We start from the raw sequence: 16,533 nt of genomic DNA on the forward strand, positions 1-16,533 counted from the left end.
TTTATTTGATAATCTCAGGATTTCCAAACTGGGGTCAGTGCAGTGGGATATAGGAAAAAATAATAGAATTTATTTTTTAGTTAAAAAGTAAAAGCTTAACTACAATTTAATATGCAGACTGAAGATAATATCCGTATGATTTATAAATACACTTAATAAGTACAAACACGCTCACAAATTTTCATAGGAGTTGTAGTTTTGAATTTTTATTTTGAAATTGACACATACATATCTATAGGGCATAGGGTAATACGCATAACCATCACCTCAGACATTTATCATTTCTTTGTGATGGAAACTTTCAAAATCCTCTCTTGTAAATACCTGAAAATACATAAATACGTGATTCTTAACTATAGTCATCCTACAGTACTACAGAATACTAAAACGTACTATTCCTATCTGGCTGTGTAAACTTGTATCCTTTAACCAGTCCTTCCCTATCCCCCTCCCCCTCCCCCTTCTCCGCCTCCAGTAACCACTATTCTACTCTCCACCTCTGTGGGATCAACTTTTTTAGTTTCTGCACAGGAGTGAGAACATGTATTTATCTTTCTGTGCCTGGCTTATTTCACTTCACGTCATGTCCTCCAGTCTCATCCATGTTGCCACCAAGAATGACAGAATTTCATTATTTTTTATGGCTGAGTAGTATTTCATTGTTTACTGCAGGTTTTATCTAGGGAATGTGTTTTTTTTTAAAAAAATGGAGACAGCTGTCCTAATATGAGTCAACTGCCAAGGGTTTTCAATTATGTCTACTAGAGTTGTTGAATTGGCAGATTCTAGAAAATATTGGAGGTTTACATACAGTATTTAGACAGAATAGCTTCCTAGCTTATGCACCACACTGGTGCTAACTTTGGCAAAGAAAGCAGCAAAGACAGAGTAATGTTGGCAAGCAAATCCATCGTTATGCATTATTAAGTATTGTTCATTAGGCTGCAAAGGGTGAGGGAATCACAGTAATAACCACTTTCTGTTTTCTGCTGCACTGTATCAGCTCATGGAACATCTTACTTTGCCTCTGCACACAGAACGAACACAATCTGTGGCTTGTCCTGTCTCAAGCCTGAAGGCACGGCACCGCCTCAGTTCCTGATCCCACAGTTTAACCGCTCCTCCTTCTTTTGACCTAAGTAAATAACCAAGCCAGAGTAAGTGTTCATTATTGGCTACTATAATTTTTATTATAAACAAATACCAAGTTATAAGCAGAATCTTTTTTTTTTTTAAAAAGGCCCTGATATTTATAATTTACTTCTAATATTCTTGTAAACTTTCTATGGCAATTTGAGGATATACTATATCTCAGTCAAAATAAACATCCAGTTTCAGTGAATTTTATTTTGAGAAACACTCTTTTTTTCTGACATGAGCATAATTTTATTTAGCCTCTACAATACATTACAATACATTATCCTCTCTCATAATACTTTTTTTTTTTTTTAAGATGGAGTCTCGCTCTGTCTCCCAGGCTTGAGTGCAGTGGCATGATCTAGGCTTATTGCAACCTCTGCCTCCCAGGTTCAAGCGATTCTCCTACCTCAGCCTCCCGAGTAGCTAGCATTACAGGTGTGTACCACCACACCCAGCTAATTTCTGTATTTTTAGTAGAGATGGGGTTTCACCATGTTGGCCAGGCTGGTCTCAAATACCTTGACCTCAGCTGATCTGCCTGCCTCGGCCTCCCAAAGTGCTGGGATTCCAGGTGTGAGCCACTGTGCCTGGCCTCATAATACTTATTGATTAGGAAGATGTAAAAAAAAATTTTATTAAAAGGATAATGGAAATGTAAGGCAAAATAATAGAATTACAAATGCTATGCTACAGAGTTGATTTATTTATTTATTTTTTTGAGACAGAGTGTCGCTCTGTCACCTGGCCTGGAGTGCAGTGGTGTGATCTCGGCTCACTGCAACCTGTGCCTCCCAGGTTCAAGCGATTCTTCTCCCTCAGCCTCCCAAGTAGCTGGGATTACAGGCGTGCACCATCATGCCTGGCTAATTTTTGTATTTTTAGTAGAGATGGAGTTTCACCATATTGGCCAGGCTGATCCTAAACTCCTGACCTCGTGATCCGCCCACCTCGGCCTCCCAAAGTGTTGGGATTACAGGCATGAGCCACTGCAACTGGCCCAGAGCTTATTTTTGAAGGCCAAAACAGAAGCATATTTATTCCCTACCAGGTGTTAAAATATCTCACTGGAACAGTTTAGCAGGCTTCTAGTGAGTGGGGGTGTGCAGGAGTAAATGACGTGGAAAATACAAGTGTTGGAGGACGAAATAGAGCCCATTTATGGATTTTATTCCTGGAAGGGCTGAAAAATGTATTCCTTCCTTTTCTGCTAGATGAATTGCTTGTCTGAAAGCATGCCTATGTGCATTCTTCCTTTATGTAAAAGGCACAAATTCTGCGCTTGTGTTTAATTAACATATGTGGGTTCTTTCAATCCTGTATTGAAATGTACTTCTTAGTCAACTATATGTCACATTTTTTTTTGTTTTTGTTTTTGTTTTTTAAATGGGGTCTCACTCTGTCACCCAGGCTGGAGTGCAGTGGCACCATCACAGCTCACTAAAGCCTTGACCTCCCCAGGCTCAAGTGATCCTCCCACCTCAGCCTCCTGAGTAGCTGGGACTACAGGCATGTACCACCACACCCGGCTAATTGTTGTTTTTTATAGCGATGGGGTTTCACCATGTTGCCCAGGCTGGCCTTGAACTCCTGGGCTCAAGCGATCCACCTGCCTCAGCCTCCCAAAGTGCTAAGATTACAGGTGTGAGCCACTGTGCCTGGCCTACATGTCATGTTTCAACATGCATATGACTATGTTGGTGACAAATCAAATCATAAGTATCTGGTTACTGTTGGGAGATTTGAAAATCACTCAGAAGAGACCTCTTCTCAAATTTTGAGGTCTTGTATAAAACAGTTTAAATTTGCCTCAAGCAAAAGGAAACAAGGCAGTTCTCTCTAGTTCCCTCATCCTTTTCTAAAGCAACAATGTGCATTCTACTCCTTAGAATGCATTCTGAACAAAAAGAGAGCAGGCAGTCAAAATACAACCCTGGCTCCAGATTCCCCCATGGGCCTCCTACTCAGCAAATACATACACAGGCATACAGACATTAAGAAAAGTAACTCAACTTGTAGGACAACTACCTATCCACACCTCAGAAAAAGTATCACCCCAACATGAAAAAAATTGGAAGCGAATTAAGACCAGAAATGAGAATCAAATAGAAGGCACATAAAAGGTAATAAAGGAGAAGCATATGAGGAGGAAGGTCGGAGAGGACACTCTGTGTAGCCTAGAAACAACTAGAATAATTAACTGCAAACCTCAGGTAGGTCACAAATGCATAAATATTCTGTGAAAAGAAAGAGGACTCACGGCCTTTCCTTTCCCCCAGTCACGATAAGTCCATCTCGCAGGGTGGTGTACATGGCAAACACAGGCCCGTTGTGAGCTCTCGCCACGATTCTACACAATATGTGATCTTTCCACACACAGACATCACCACTGATGGTACCTGTAAACGTCAAGTTATTCTGAAAAGGAGTGGGGGAGGGGGAGACAAACTCATCAAAAGTTCAAATAGAGTTTAAATAGATAATTTTCTATGTATGTGTAATGCTGTCTCACCCTTGATACAAAGAGCATGCATCGTGTAGTGGCAGCAGCACTGAATTCACGAGTCAGGAAACCTGAACGGGAGGCTTAGCTTTGTCAGGACCTTTTCCTTTCCAAGTCTGTTGCTTATTAGCTAGAATAACCTTAGACAATTCTTCCCTTCCAATTCTAACATACTATAATTCTAGGGTTTATTTTTTATTTTTTTGAGACGGAGTTTCGCTCTTTGTTGCCCAGGCTGGAGTGCAATGGTGCGATCTCAGCTCACCACAACCTCTGCTTCCCAGGTTCAAGTGATTCTCCTGTCTCAGCCTCCCAAGTAGCTGGGATTACAAGCGCCAGCCACCACGCCCGGCTAATTTTTGTATTTTTAGTAGAGACAGAGTTTCACCTTGTTAGCCAGGCTGGTCTTGAACTCCTGACTTCAGGTGATCTTCCCTCCTTGGCCTCCCTAAGTGCTGGGATTATAGGCGTGAGCCACTGTGCCCGGCCTGAGCCACGGTGCCTGGCCTGGTCTTATATTAAGAATACCCAAAATGTTCAACTGAAATTTGACATGGCACAAACATTTCAATGGTCTTTTTCTCAAAAATGTAAGTGTACTTAAATATTCTAAAATTATAACTTTTCCTGTAAGTATTGCATAATCACAAAAACAAAAAATGCACTTAGTTTTTCGATGCACCAAAGGATTTATACAGCCTAGCCAATGCAGGATATTAAAGGAAAGAGATGTGGATTGGAAGCCACAGGTCCAGATGAGATGGAATAAAGTGAGAGGAGAGCAGGTCTCCTGAACACCCTTCTGTCAGGGCCAGGAATTGTGCTATTTCCTTCTGTCTCACTACCTCCTTCTTCCCTCGAAGTAGAGACACTGGCCCAGAGCACTTCCAGCTGTATGATAAGCAGTATGTTAAATGATAAAAAGCAAAGGAAATCCTAAACCCTAGTACCACCTTAAATCATTCGAAAATCATGTTTCTTGATTTACCTTTCTCTCTGACAAATTTTTAGGACTATGAAGAACTACTAGGAAGACAGAAATTTTAGGATATTTAGGGTGACAATTAGAAGATTAAGGAAGGCTTTTGAGTATAACAGTAGTCCAAGGAATCAAATGTTCGTCATAATCCTTATTATGGTGGCTCATGCCTGTAAACCCAGCACTTTGGGAGGTCAAGATGGGAGGATCACATAGCTTAGGAGCTTGAGACCACCTAGGCAACATAGCGAAACCCTGTCTACTAAAAATGAAAGAAAAATTAGCCTAGCATGGTGGTTCCTGCCCTGTAGTCCCAGCTACTAAGGAGGCTGAGGATCACTTGAACCTGGGAGATGGAGGCTACAGTGAGCTATAATCGCACCATTGCACCCCAGCCCAGGCGACAGAGTGAGATACTGTGTCAAAAAAAAAAAAAAAATCCTTTTCCCCCTCTCATTAACATTCTTTTCACTCCCTAATTTCTGAAATAACTAGATTTTTGAAAGATGAAATATATGCTTGACCAGGGCATGTAATGATTAGCAGATCACAGTATCATCTCAACAACATTCATGTGGCTGATGATCTAAGGCAAGAGAATGTAAAGTAGTCAAAGTCACACTATGTGCATTTTAAGAGACATACTGCACCAAATGCAATAGCGAGCATGGTCTGCATCCGGGCATCTTCCAGTGTGCTCAGTAGCCCTTTTTTGCTAAGAAGAGCTCTTCCTGCCAGGGTCCAGAACTTCACATGTTTTACTCCCACTGAGACAAACTGGGTATCTGAATCTGGTCGGAATTCTGCCACAAAAATACGTTGATTGTGACCAGCTCTGCTGGCAATTTTGGCACCTGACAAGATACAACAAAATTATCTAGGTTATTACAAGAACCAAGCTAATCAACAGCATCAAACAAATATGTAAAATACATAGTTCAAAAAACAAAGGCTTAGAAAGAGAGGCCAATGGCCCCTGCTCTACTACCTAGCAATACATGATTTACAATTATTTGTGTATTGAGTCCTTTTCACTTATCTTCGCTCCATTAACTTTTCTTTATATAACTTAAATGTTTTGTCTAAAGTGTGGTAGGTAATATTATCCTGCTGATCTGCCATTATCATTAGAAATATACATAATTTTCATAAGAATCTCCAAAACCAATCAAATCATTAATAATAAATACATAGTTTCTTGCTGGAAGAAAATAGCAGTGAATCATTTATAATACTAATAATGGTTTCATTCATTTATCTGTTCTGTGAGGTTACAGTTCCACTGGGCTTTTAAAGTGAAATATACCTACCGTACCACTGTGTACAGTATATTGCATAGGCCTACACTGAATGATTGTTTCAACCACCAACTTTAAGACGAATATTAAATACAGAATTCCTACTATCTTTGTATTCTTGTTTTTTTAAAAATCAAACACACAAAAGAATCCTACCTTCCTGCCATCTCCAAATGGTAATAGTATGTTCTGGGTCTAGTCCCACAGACAGCAATAGTTTGCCAGTAGCACTGAAGCTGACTGAACATACTCCCTTTGAATGGTAGCATCTTAGGATAGATAAAGTCTGCTTGTTCATTGCATCCCAGATGTGAATAGAAGGAGCTGTAGCTAAATAAAGATAGTATCAAAAAGTTGTAATCTACCTGTTATAAATATTTCTGTTTCTAAAGCTGATGCATATTCATCTCTGAAACATGGACAAATGTGTACCAAACAAAAACTGTACTTAACAAAGAACAGCTCAAAACTAAAACTAAATTTTAAAAAGGAAAAGGAGTTTTGGGGGTGGGGAGGAAAGAAAAGGAAAAAATATAGAACACTTCTTCAGGCTATATTCCAAATTGCACTTTTGGAAAAACAGCATTTAGACAAGCAAATCAGGCAATCTCAACTTTAAACAATTCAAAACAAATGCATGTTTTATGTATACTTTTAATCTTTATACAATTATATGGAGAACTATACAAATATTAAACAATAAATATTAAACACCAAGTATACATTCAGTACTGATGTTACCTGAAAGAGAAGTGAAAAGCAGACACAAATAGACAAAGGCAGTAGATAGGAAACCACCTGAATAGATCTCAAAAGAAATTTTCAACCATACAGATAGACATCTGGTAAAAAGCTAAGTTCATATCACTTTATAAGACATTTACTTAAAAAGGATTTCATGAGAAAGATAAAACTGCTAATCTTTTAAAAAATGTGGTTATTATTAATCTTGTGTAGCTTGTTTCTGCTGCTTAAAAAATTATCCCAGTTCTCCATATTTTCTAAATTAAAAAAATTATAGTTTTATATTTTCTTTTTTATGAACTGCACCCTATAAAAATGGATAGGTCAGTTCAGCAGTTAATTCAATCTCAGAACATAAGTACTTTTAATGAAGCAATAAAAATACTAAAGTGCATTTGCTTCAAATTATAAATGTTATAAATGTTTTAAAAATAGAGAAACATTAAGACAAGCTGCCTTAAATCATTCAATGCAGAAATAAATGTTGGTCTCTAAAGAAAATATTCTGATAAGTTTAGATTATATTTTATACCATCTGCTATTTGTAATACACAATGATAAATTAAATCTGGCAGTTCTTCAAAGCAGTTAAAATATATTAAACCAGAGACTTAGAGTATCATTAAGTAGAAATTGTTCAAAGATTTATGCAACTGTAAAATATCAAAACTACATGGGAACATACATAAAAGTTTATCATATAATAAAATAGGTTATTTATGTTTGTAAAATTTATGACAATAATGTAAGTATTGAACTAAAATTAATATATTATTCATTCATTAAAAGTCAAAGTACCCCAAGGCATAGGTAAACTTAACCTCAATAAAGAATGTTAGGTGGCTTAAATTTAAAATGTAAATATATACCAGATCACTCTATACATTTTGCCAGTGATAAATATTATATAAATATTTTTATATGTTTACAAAATGCACCTCTAGGCAATTCACATGTTATATTTGCCAAATCATGATGAGGTAGACAATAGATTTTCAAGAAATATCACTAACTTTGCCTCCAAATTTAATATGCCACAAGTTTTAAAGTTTTATTTATCTAAATTTAAATAGCAAGTAATCTTAAATTCAATGACTGAGCTTCTCATATTTTTATAAAAAATTAAAGGAGATGGCAAGAAGGTGAAACCAGAATTTATGTTTTAAAACGTATAGGTACGTAAGGTAATGGAATTGTCACACACTTAGACTGTTCTAAACTTACATCAGTAACAGTATTTAAAACTAAAATTACTGCAAATTTTCAGGACCTCTCGAAGTTACTAAAGATGAAACTATGTTTATTAAGTATATTATATTTTCTCCTATCATTTGGAAATGGTCATTCCTGATGCTTGGGTAACACATAAACAATTCTTCCTCCACCTGTTCCAGGAGGCCATGAGGTATTAAGTACCTATCATGGCAGGCATGTTACTGGGGACATCGCATATTTTCTAATGCTTACCTTCTAGGTAGGTACGTTTTTTCCTGAATTCAGCCTCAGAGAAGATAACTGACTTGCCCTAATACAACTCAGAGCTGGGAGAGGCAGCACAGGTATGCCGTTCTCAGTATCCAGGTTCCACTCTTGCTCTTTTCCCCATATGTAGCTCCCTCCAGAAAATCAATCCCAGTAACTTTTCACTACCGTTTTTCACTCTTAGTTTCCAGTATAGAGATGCCATAAGTGTCTCTTTAAATTTTTAATTGGGTCTTACAAGAATCAAAGTTTTAAAGGATATTCTTTATCCCCTAGTTTGCCTTTGATGCAGTATAATAAAAACTGTATTTTTTTTTTTTTTTGAGATGGAGTTTCGCTCTTGTTGCCCAGGCTGGAGTGCAATGGCATGATCTCGGCTCACTGCAACCTGTGCCTCTGGGGTTCAAGTGATTATCCTGCCTCAGCCTCCAGAGTAGCTGGGATTACAGGCACCTGCCACCACGCCTGGCTAATTCTGTATTTTTAGTAGAGATGGGGTTTCTCCATGTTGGTCAGGCTGGTCTTGAACTCCCGGCCTCAGGTGATCTGCCTGCCTTGGCCTCCCAAAGTGCTAGGATTACAGGCATGAGCCACCATGCCTGGCCTAATAAAAACTGTATTTTAAAAGAAAATTTTAACATGGGTCATTAGGTATGCCAAGTGTATTTTGCCCTTTAGTCTCTGTAGTGAGTAACTCCTTACTGCATACTCAGCATCCATTACATCCTTTCTTCCTACCAAGGCTCCAGTTTTATTCAGGAATCTACTCCTTCCTAGAGCGTAAGTGATTCAGGGGAAACAAACTGCATGCTCAACTAATAAGTCTGAGCCCACTGTGATAATACTGCCTCCACTCCCAACCCAGACCTCAGTGATTAGTTTAATAACCCAGACTTAAACCAATCAGCACATGGTATTCCCCTAGTATCTTCTCAGTTCGCAGTTTGCTTTGTGTCCTCATGCAAAGTCAGGCTAAAATGACTCAGTCAGGCTAAACGGAAGGATTTTTAGGTCATGGCTCTGAAATGGATTTTTTTGCTTCTTTCCCACTGGATAACAGCAAGGAAGCACATAACTCCAATTGCTACTGCAGCCATTTTCATGACCACAAATGCAACCAGCCTTATCGGTGAAGCCAACACTGTGGATAGCAGAGCAGAAGAGACGGAAAGTCCCTGGGTTCTGGATGACATCATGAAACTCCTGAAGCAGCACACTCCGGAGGCTACCCTCCCTCTTCATTCTTGTGTGCTAAGGAATTTCCTTATCCTCTGCTGTAAAATGCAGACACCCACTGAAGTTATTTGATGGGCAACTGCCTGTCACTACAAATACTACCAGAGAGTGAGTTTTCTCTGCTTAATTGCCTTAAGGATCAAAAATATCAAATTCTGAGGTGCAGTCTTAGGAGGGCTGAAATTACTTTATCAGAGACAAAAGATATTCCCATAGTGTCCACTGAAAACATATCTAATGTATTCAATGGTAACTTTTCTTTTTTCTTTTTGAGACAAGGTCTCACTCTGTCATCCAGGCTGGAGTGCCATGATGTGATCATGACACACCGCAGCCTCGAATTCCTGGGCTCAATTGATCTACCTACCTCAACCTTCCGAGTAGCTGGATCTACAGGCACATGCCACCACACCCATCTAAGTTTTGTATATTTTTGTAGAGATGGGGTTTGCCATGTTGCCCACACTGGTCTTGAACTCCTGAGTTCAAGCAATCCACCCACTTCAGCCTCCCAAAGTGCTAGGATTGCTGGGCACGGTGGCTCACGCCTGTAATCCCAGCACTTTGAGAAGCTGAGGCGGGTGGATAACCTGAGGTCAGGAGTTCGAGACCAGCCTAGCCAACATGGTGAAACCCCATCTCTACTAAAAATACAAAAAGTTAGCTGGGCGTGGTGGCAGTCGCCTGTAATCCCAGCTACTTGGGAGGCTGAGGCAGGAGAATTGCTTGAACCCGGGAGGCAGAGGTTGCAGTGAGCTGAGATTGTGCCATTGCACTCCAGCCTGGGCAACAAGAGTGAAACTCCATCTCAAAAAAAGAAAAAAACAAAACAGAAAAACCCAAAGTGCTATGATTACAGGTGTGAGCTACTGCGCCCAGCTCATATCTCTTCTAATGTATTTATTCTCCCACATTGCAAAGTGACAATTTAAAATCTTTATCCTTGTTCCAACCTAATACCCATTCCCCACCTCCTCAATCTCAGTTGATGATACAGGGAAAATGGAAGTCATCAGACAGTACTTCCTTATTTTTCCATCCCCAAATCTACCAGTCTTCTTATATTTGTACAAGAAAGAATGTCCAATAAATTTCGCTCCTTATACCTGTGGATAATTTCTTCCTGTCAAACTGATTTCTCTCAAAGTATTCCCCATCCCATTTAGCTCACTGTTCAAGCAAAAAGTTCAACTGGCCTTGATTCCTCACTATGTCATACGCCCATACCCAATTAATCAGAAAGGATAACTGGCTTTACTCCAGAATACACCCCATATTTGTCTCGTTCTCTCCACATTCACTCCTGCCACCCTGCTTAACTGTTTTTTGCTTGGACTACTATAACGGCCCCCTAATTTTCCAATTTTCTCTCTTCCCCCTCTACATTCTCAATAATATAGTGAGAGTGGTTTTCTCAAAGTATAAATTCGGTCATATCACTCCCTTGTCTAAAATTCTCCAGTGACAGCCTCTGCACTTAGCATGAACCCAAACTCTTCTCCCTGAGCTACAGCATCCTGCATGAGATGACCACTATCCCTCTCTACATTCATCTCAGAGGCCTTCCTCCAGTCACACTGACCTTCCAGTTTCTTGATCCAGCCTCAGGGTTTATGCAGGAAAGATTTAATATAAGCAGGGTACTTGCAGGGTACCAAAAAGCAGTGCAAAGGCCCAAGGTTACTGTCATCAGAAGGGCCTGCTTGCTGGGCTAGCTCTTGGCCAGTGTGTAAGAACTTCTGAAGTGTTCTCCATGTTGACAAAGCTCTTTTGTTCACCTGGGGCGCTGAACACTTGCTTTCTTCAGGGCGTTTGGTATTTTGGTAGTTAAGGCTGGTCTTTATCCCTATGTGACCAACCCCCAATAAAAACTCTGGACTCTGAGACTTCAGTAGGCTTGCCTAGGCAGAAACACTTCATGTGTGTTGCTGGATTTGACTGCTGGAGGAAGAAGCAGGTTCTGTGTAATCCCTGGCACGAGGGTGTTGGAGAGACATAGAAACCCTGTAACTAGATGCTCCGGATTCCACCTCATATGTCTTTTCCCTTTTCTGTTCAATGTAATAAACTAAAGCCTTAAGTACCTCTGAGTCCTGTGATTTCTCCTAGTGAACTGCTGAATGTGTGGGAAGTCTTGGGACCCCTGAAACTGGTCTGAGCCTGCAGCCCCCAGATCATGCCTCAGCTATCTACTCCTGGCATAGCTGAATGTTACCACCTCTGAAAAAACAAATACTTTGTTTTATTGCCATCATCTCATTTATTGTTTTTAACACATTTCTTGCCATCTCATCTCAAATCATCAAGGTATTTTAGTTTTTCTTTTCTTTTTTTTTTTTGTAGAAACACGGTCTTGCTGTTGCCCAGGCTGGACTTGAACTCCTGGCCTCAAGTGGAACTCCTGTCTCAGCCTCCCAGAGTGCTGGGATTACAGGTGTGAGCCACTATACCCCACCTGTCATCTCATTTGATTACAATACAATCCATGCTTCACTGTGCCTTAAAAGTGTGATATTCAAAAACTATTTTTGTTTTTTGTACCCTTGTCTTGACATGATGGAGATTTACTAGTTAAAAACCAAAATAAAATAACAAGAGATAACAGATAGTGCTCAAAGTCTGTGAATTATAATTGTGTTACTGGAACTTGCAGAGTACCAAAAAGCAGTGCAAACAGATGAGTGTCATCTATAGCCTCTGTAGCTACTACACACCTCTGCCATTGTAGCACGAAAGCTGCCACAGAACATATATAACTTCATAAGCATGGTCGTGTCAAATAAAACTTTTATTTAAAATGCTTATACTTTTATTAAAGTGCTTAAAACAGTGCTGAGAACAGGGTCTCACTATGTTGCCCAGGCTGGTCTTGAACTCCTGGGCTCAAGTGATCCTCAGACCTTGGCCTTCCAAAGCACTGGGATTACAGGTGTGAGCTACCATGCTTGTCCAAAAAAACCATTACTATTACCACAGATTGAGTTCAGAATCATGACATTAAAATAATGTATTCTTCATTAAAAAAAATCTGCAAGTTTTTTATAGAGTAACAAGATACTTGATGATATGGTTTGGATGTATGTCCCTGCCCAAATCGCACATTGAATTGTAACCCCCGGTGTTGGAGAAGGGGCCTGGTGGGAGGTGACTGGATCATGGGGGCAGATTTCCCCCTTGCTGTTCTTGTGATTGTGAGTTCTCATGAGATCTGCTTGTTTAAACGTGTAGTACCTCCCCTTTCTCTCTCTTCCTCCTGCTTCCACCATACAGGACATACCTGCTCAAGCCCTTTGCCTTCCACCATGATTGTAAATTTCCTGAGGCCTCCCCAGCCCCATTTCCTGTACAGCCTGTGGAGCTGTGAGCCAATTAAACACATTTTCTTTGTAAATTACCCAGTTCTTTAATAGTAATGCAAGAACGGACTAATATACTTGAACTTGTTTAATATGCACTATCATTACCAAACAATATAAATAAAGCAGAAAATGTTTAGTTTTCCTTACCTGACATGTCTGCTGAATCACCTATAATGGAAAATAATTATCTATAAATAACATAAATCTGTAAAATCTGTAAAAACCCAAATATCATATTAATTATAATTTAAACTATTATATACAAAATTGGTTTTATTACATTTGATTGAGTAAACTGTAAGAGAAGGCACTCATTTCAATCATACATACTTATTAACATGCTATGTATGATCTTTCAATCTTCCTTTGGATAAAAATTTTGTTTTCTTTGCATTTAATGAGTTACATAAACTTTTAATTATAATAACTTTTAAAATGATACTGATATGATTTAAAATTATATTACCCTCATTTTGGTTTATAAAAATGTACTGCTAATAATAGACTCTCTGGAGTTTTAATGACAGCAAAGGTTACTATGTAACTCAAGAAAGGAAACAAGTTCTTTCTTTCAACTAAAGATTTTCCATATGCATCTTTTAATGCATCTTTGTCTCCAGGGAAGAATTAGATCTAAACCTTCTGAGCTGAGAGACATGATGGCAAAGCTTACTGTATAACTCAAGAAAGGAAAAAAGTTCTTTCTTTCAGCTAAAGATTTTCCATATGAGTACAAGTTTGCCAAGAAAGAAAATGTGAAAGCTCATGCTCATTATATTTGTGGTAGAAATACCTAATAACCAAACTTTTCAAAGTAGCAGTCTTTAGAACAAGAAAGAAAATAAAAATATAGGAATCCATTGAAGACAGGTGATTGTTTTTTGCTTTGGCAAAGCTTTATATCCATATGAAATAATGATTTAAAAAACATATTGATAACATAGGACCATAGTGCCTTGACCTGGAACATGAGGAAAAACAGAATAAGTACTTAACTCTGCTGAGCAGACCATATAGGAAATATCATTTTTAGTTATGAATATGCTCTATTAACAACCAAATGGTGAGAGGGCTTGGAACTTTGCCACCTGAAGCCTGGGTGAAAGACTGGGAGCGTTTGGTCTGGAGAGACTAGGTTTGTCTCTGAATATTAACAGGGTCTGGGACAGAAGTACAAATGAAGGCTTGAATGTCATCGGCCTAAATATTTTAAAGCTATCCATCAAGATAAAACTTATCAAATAAAATATATTCTAGCCTCTTACCTTGATGAGTACACTCCTATAATGATCTGGAAGGCAGATACCAATTTAGAACTCCTTAGAGTTTGGGCAGCATGAGACAACCTGTCTCATTCTCTTCCATCCCACACCACAAAGAACCATGGAAGCTCATGTGTGGTGCTATGAACTGGATGTCTGTCTTCCCCCAAAATTCATATACTGAAACCCTAATCACCAGTGTGATGGTATTAGGAGGTGTGAAGGTTATGAGGATGGAGCCCTCACAATGAGATTAGTGTTCTTATAAGAGACAGGAGAAAGATAATCTTTTTTCACCATGTGAGGATATAATGAGAAGACAGCCATCTGCAAATACAGAGAAGGCCCTCACCACAACTTGACCATGCTGGCACCCTGATTTTGGACTTCCAACCTCCAGAGCTGTGAAAAATAACATTTCTGTTGTTAAGCTACAAACTGTGGTATCTGTCATGGCAGCTCAAATTTCTTAAGACATGTGGTTATCCTAGCTACTGCATTAGAACTCCATCCACCCCTACACAAAGAACAGCTTGGCCACCCCTCAAGAGTATACACATTGGTTGTACAGTCTGTCACTGGGAGGACAGACGCAGAGAAAAGGCTCATGCAGGGCCATTAGTAGGTTCAGGACCATCTGGTAGAGAATTCTGGGATTTCATATACCCAAAACATGGTCCAGTGGAGAAGTAGGCTCCCCCATGGAAAGCAATCCCCTTGCTCTCATGTACACCTTGTTCCATGGAATGTAGTTGGAGGGTGCCAAAGGAGACCTTTTAAAAGAGAAGCAAAAGGCTGGGCACGGTGGCTCATGCCTGTAATCCCAGCACTTTGGGAAGCCAAGGCGGGCAGATAACAAGGTCAAGAGATCAAGACCATCCTGGCCAACATGGTGAAACCCCGTCTCTACTAAAAATACAAAAATTAGCCAGGCGTGGTGGCGTGCACCTGTAGTCCCAGCTACTCAGGAGGCTGAGACAGGAGAATGGCGTGAACCCGGGAGGTGGGGGCTGCAGTGAGCCGAGATTGTGCCACTGCACTACAGCCTGGGCAACAGAACAAGACTCTGTCACAAACAAAGAAACAAATAAAAGATAAGAACTAGATAAGACTCAGGGAGAATATGCTAGCTGTCTCCAAAACTGGAAGATAATGCCATGGGAATGTGATTAGATGTTCTAGATACACCAAGAATGAGGGCCAAAGAGTAGCAATCACAGACAGATTTCTGTTGTATATGAAGAACCACTTTATAACTAAGCTTCCCAGGGAAACGTTTACTTCATTAGGTATTAAGTGGCAGCAGGGTTCAAACACACTGTAACAGAGAGGACAAAATGATATACTTGGCCCTAAAATTCCAAGATTCTAGCCAGGAAAAAAGTTTGAATGTAACTGGCTAAAATAGTACAAAATCAAACATTTCAATTCTTCTATGATCTATATGATTTTTAACAGAAGGAACAATAAACATTGTAAATGCTGTTTTGTGTTTTGTGGGTATTAAACAAGCCTGACAGCAAAGTAACAAAACAATTCTCTTTATGTGTGAGGAGAAAAATAAAATCCTTTCTTATTCTTTAGTCTTCCCTTGAGTCTATCTTAATTAGTCACCAGTAATTTTTGTTATCTATCTTCTGGAAGGGTACAAATGGTGTAAGGAATGGAGCTACATATATAATCTAAAATTTACCTCTGTACTCCCCAGAGTTTGACTTGGAAAGAAAGAGGAGGGATATAATTAAACATTTCATATTTTCTATAGTGTTGTCTTTCAAAATAAAGGGGAGAAAAGGGCCAAATTCCTAAAAGATTAATTTGTGACCATGACATTTCTTAACTAAGAAAGAAAACCACAGCACTAAAATGATAAATAAGTTGCCTAACAGAGGGAGAGCAAAGGAAAGAAAAGGAGAAGCCAAGGTGGGAAATGAAAGAACCATATTCTAGAATTCTATTTGCAGAACGTAAATCCCATTAATACAGGGATTTTGCCTTTTTGTAAGTAGCCCATATCCCCAGCGCCTAAAACAATACCTCGCACATGGCAGGTGTTCAGTAAATTTGTTGAGTAAGTGAATTTACTCAATAAAAATTAACTAAACAGTAACTATGTACCAAGAGGCATTGAGCTAGGTACTTAGGTAACATAGTTTCTTCATTCCTCAAGGAGATGGGCCTTGTTCCTTGTGCACAGTGAAAATAAGACTTCACTTTCCAAAATCTTAGCACAAACAGAAGCTAGACCTATGTATTTATATGCAAAGATTAGAATATTTTCTGTATAATGGGTAATGTTCCATTTACTTTTAAAAGTAGAAAACTGTACAAAAAGGAAAAACACAAGGGTCTATGTGGCATAGCTTCAGAACCAGGCAACCCAGACAACAAATTCCTGACTATCAACTTAGTACTCGCGTGAAAAATAAAGATATTAAAAGTATAAATTATCTTAGTCAAGAAGAAAAGGGATCTGGAAAGCTAGCTTAGCCATCAAGGCCCAATAAATTCCAACAAACTCAATGATTTCAAT

The 16,533-nt window shown here is 39.0% G+C and overlaps 1 protein-coding gene and 1 long non-coding RNA gene across 13 annotated transcripts in view; one reads left to right on the forward strand and one right to left on the reverse strand.

Moving 5' to 3' along the window:
* Positions 1–16,533, reverse strand: part of EML5 (EMAP like 5) — a 182,342-nt gene that overhangs the window by 8,040 nt on the left and 157,769 nt on the right. For 6 of the 12 annotated variants that reach the window (XM_016926543.4, XM_054666214.2, XM_063793033.1 and 3 more), the window contains 5 exons: positions 12,886–12,906; positions 6,074–6,247; positions 5,265–5,473; positions 3,398–3,555; positions 1,021–1,135 (listed from right to left, as the gene is read on the reverse strand). In XM_016926543.4, the coding sequence (XP_016782032.1) occupies positions 1,021–1,135; positions 3,398–3,555; positions 5,265–5,473; positions 6,074–6,247; positions 12,886–12,906 (677 nt within the window). Of the gene's footprint in view, positions 1–1,020; positions 1,136–3,397; positions 3,556–5,264; positions 5,474–6,073; positions 6,248–12,885; positions 12,907–16,533 lie in introns of those variants that run through there. The other 6 variants (XM_016926544.4, XM_063793028.1, XM_054666219.2 and 3 more) reach the window with 5 other exon arrangements.
* LOC134808308 (uncharacterized) lies at positions 1,068–11,952 on the forward strand. Its single transcript, XR_010150997.1, has 3 exons — positions 1,068–1,157; positions 9,204–9,487; positions 11,723–11,952. It is a non-coding gene; the product is annotated as an uncharacterized LOC134808308 (long non-coding RNA).

Source organism: Pan troglodytes, chromosome 15 (assembly GCF_028858775.2).
Source record: "Pan troglodytes isolate AG18354 chromosome 15, NHGRI_mPanTro3-v2.0_pri, whole genome shotgun sequence".
NCBI classification, from domain to species: Eukaryota; Metazoa; Chordata; class Mammalia; order Primates; family Hominidae; genus Pan; species Pan troglodytes.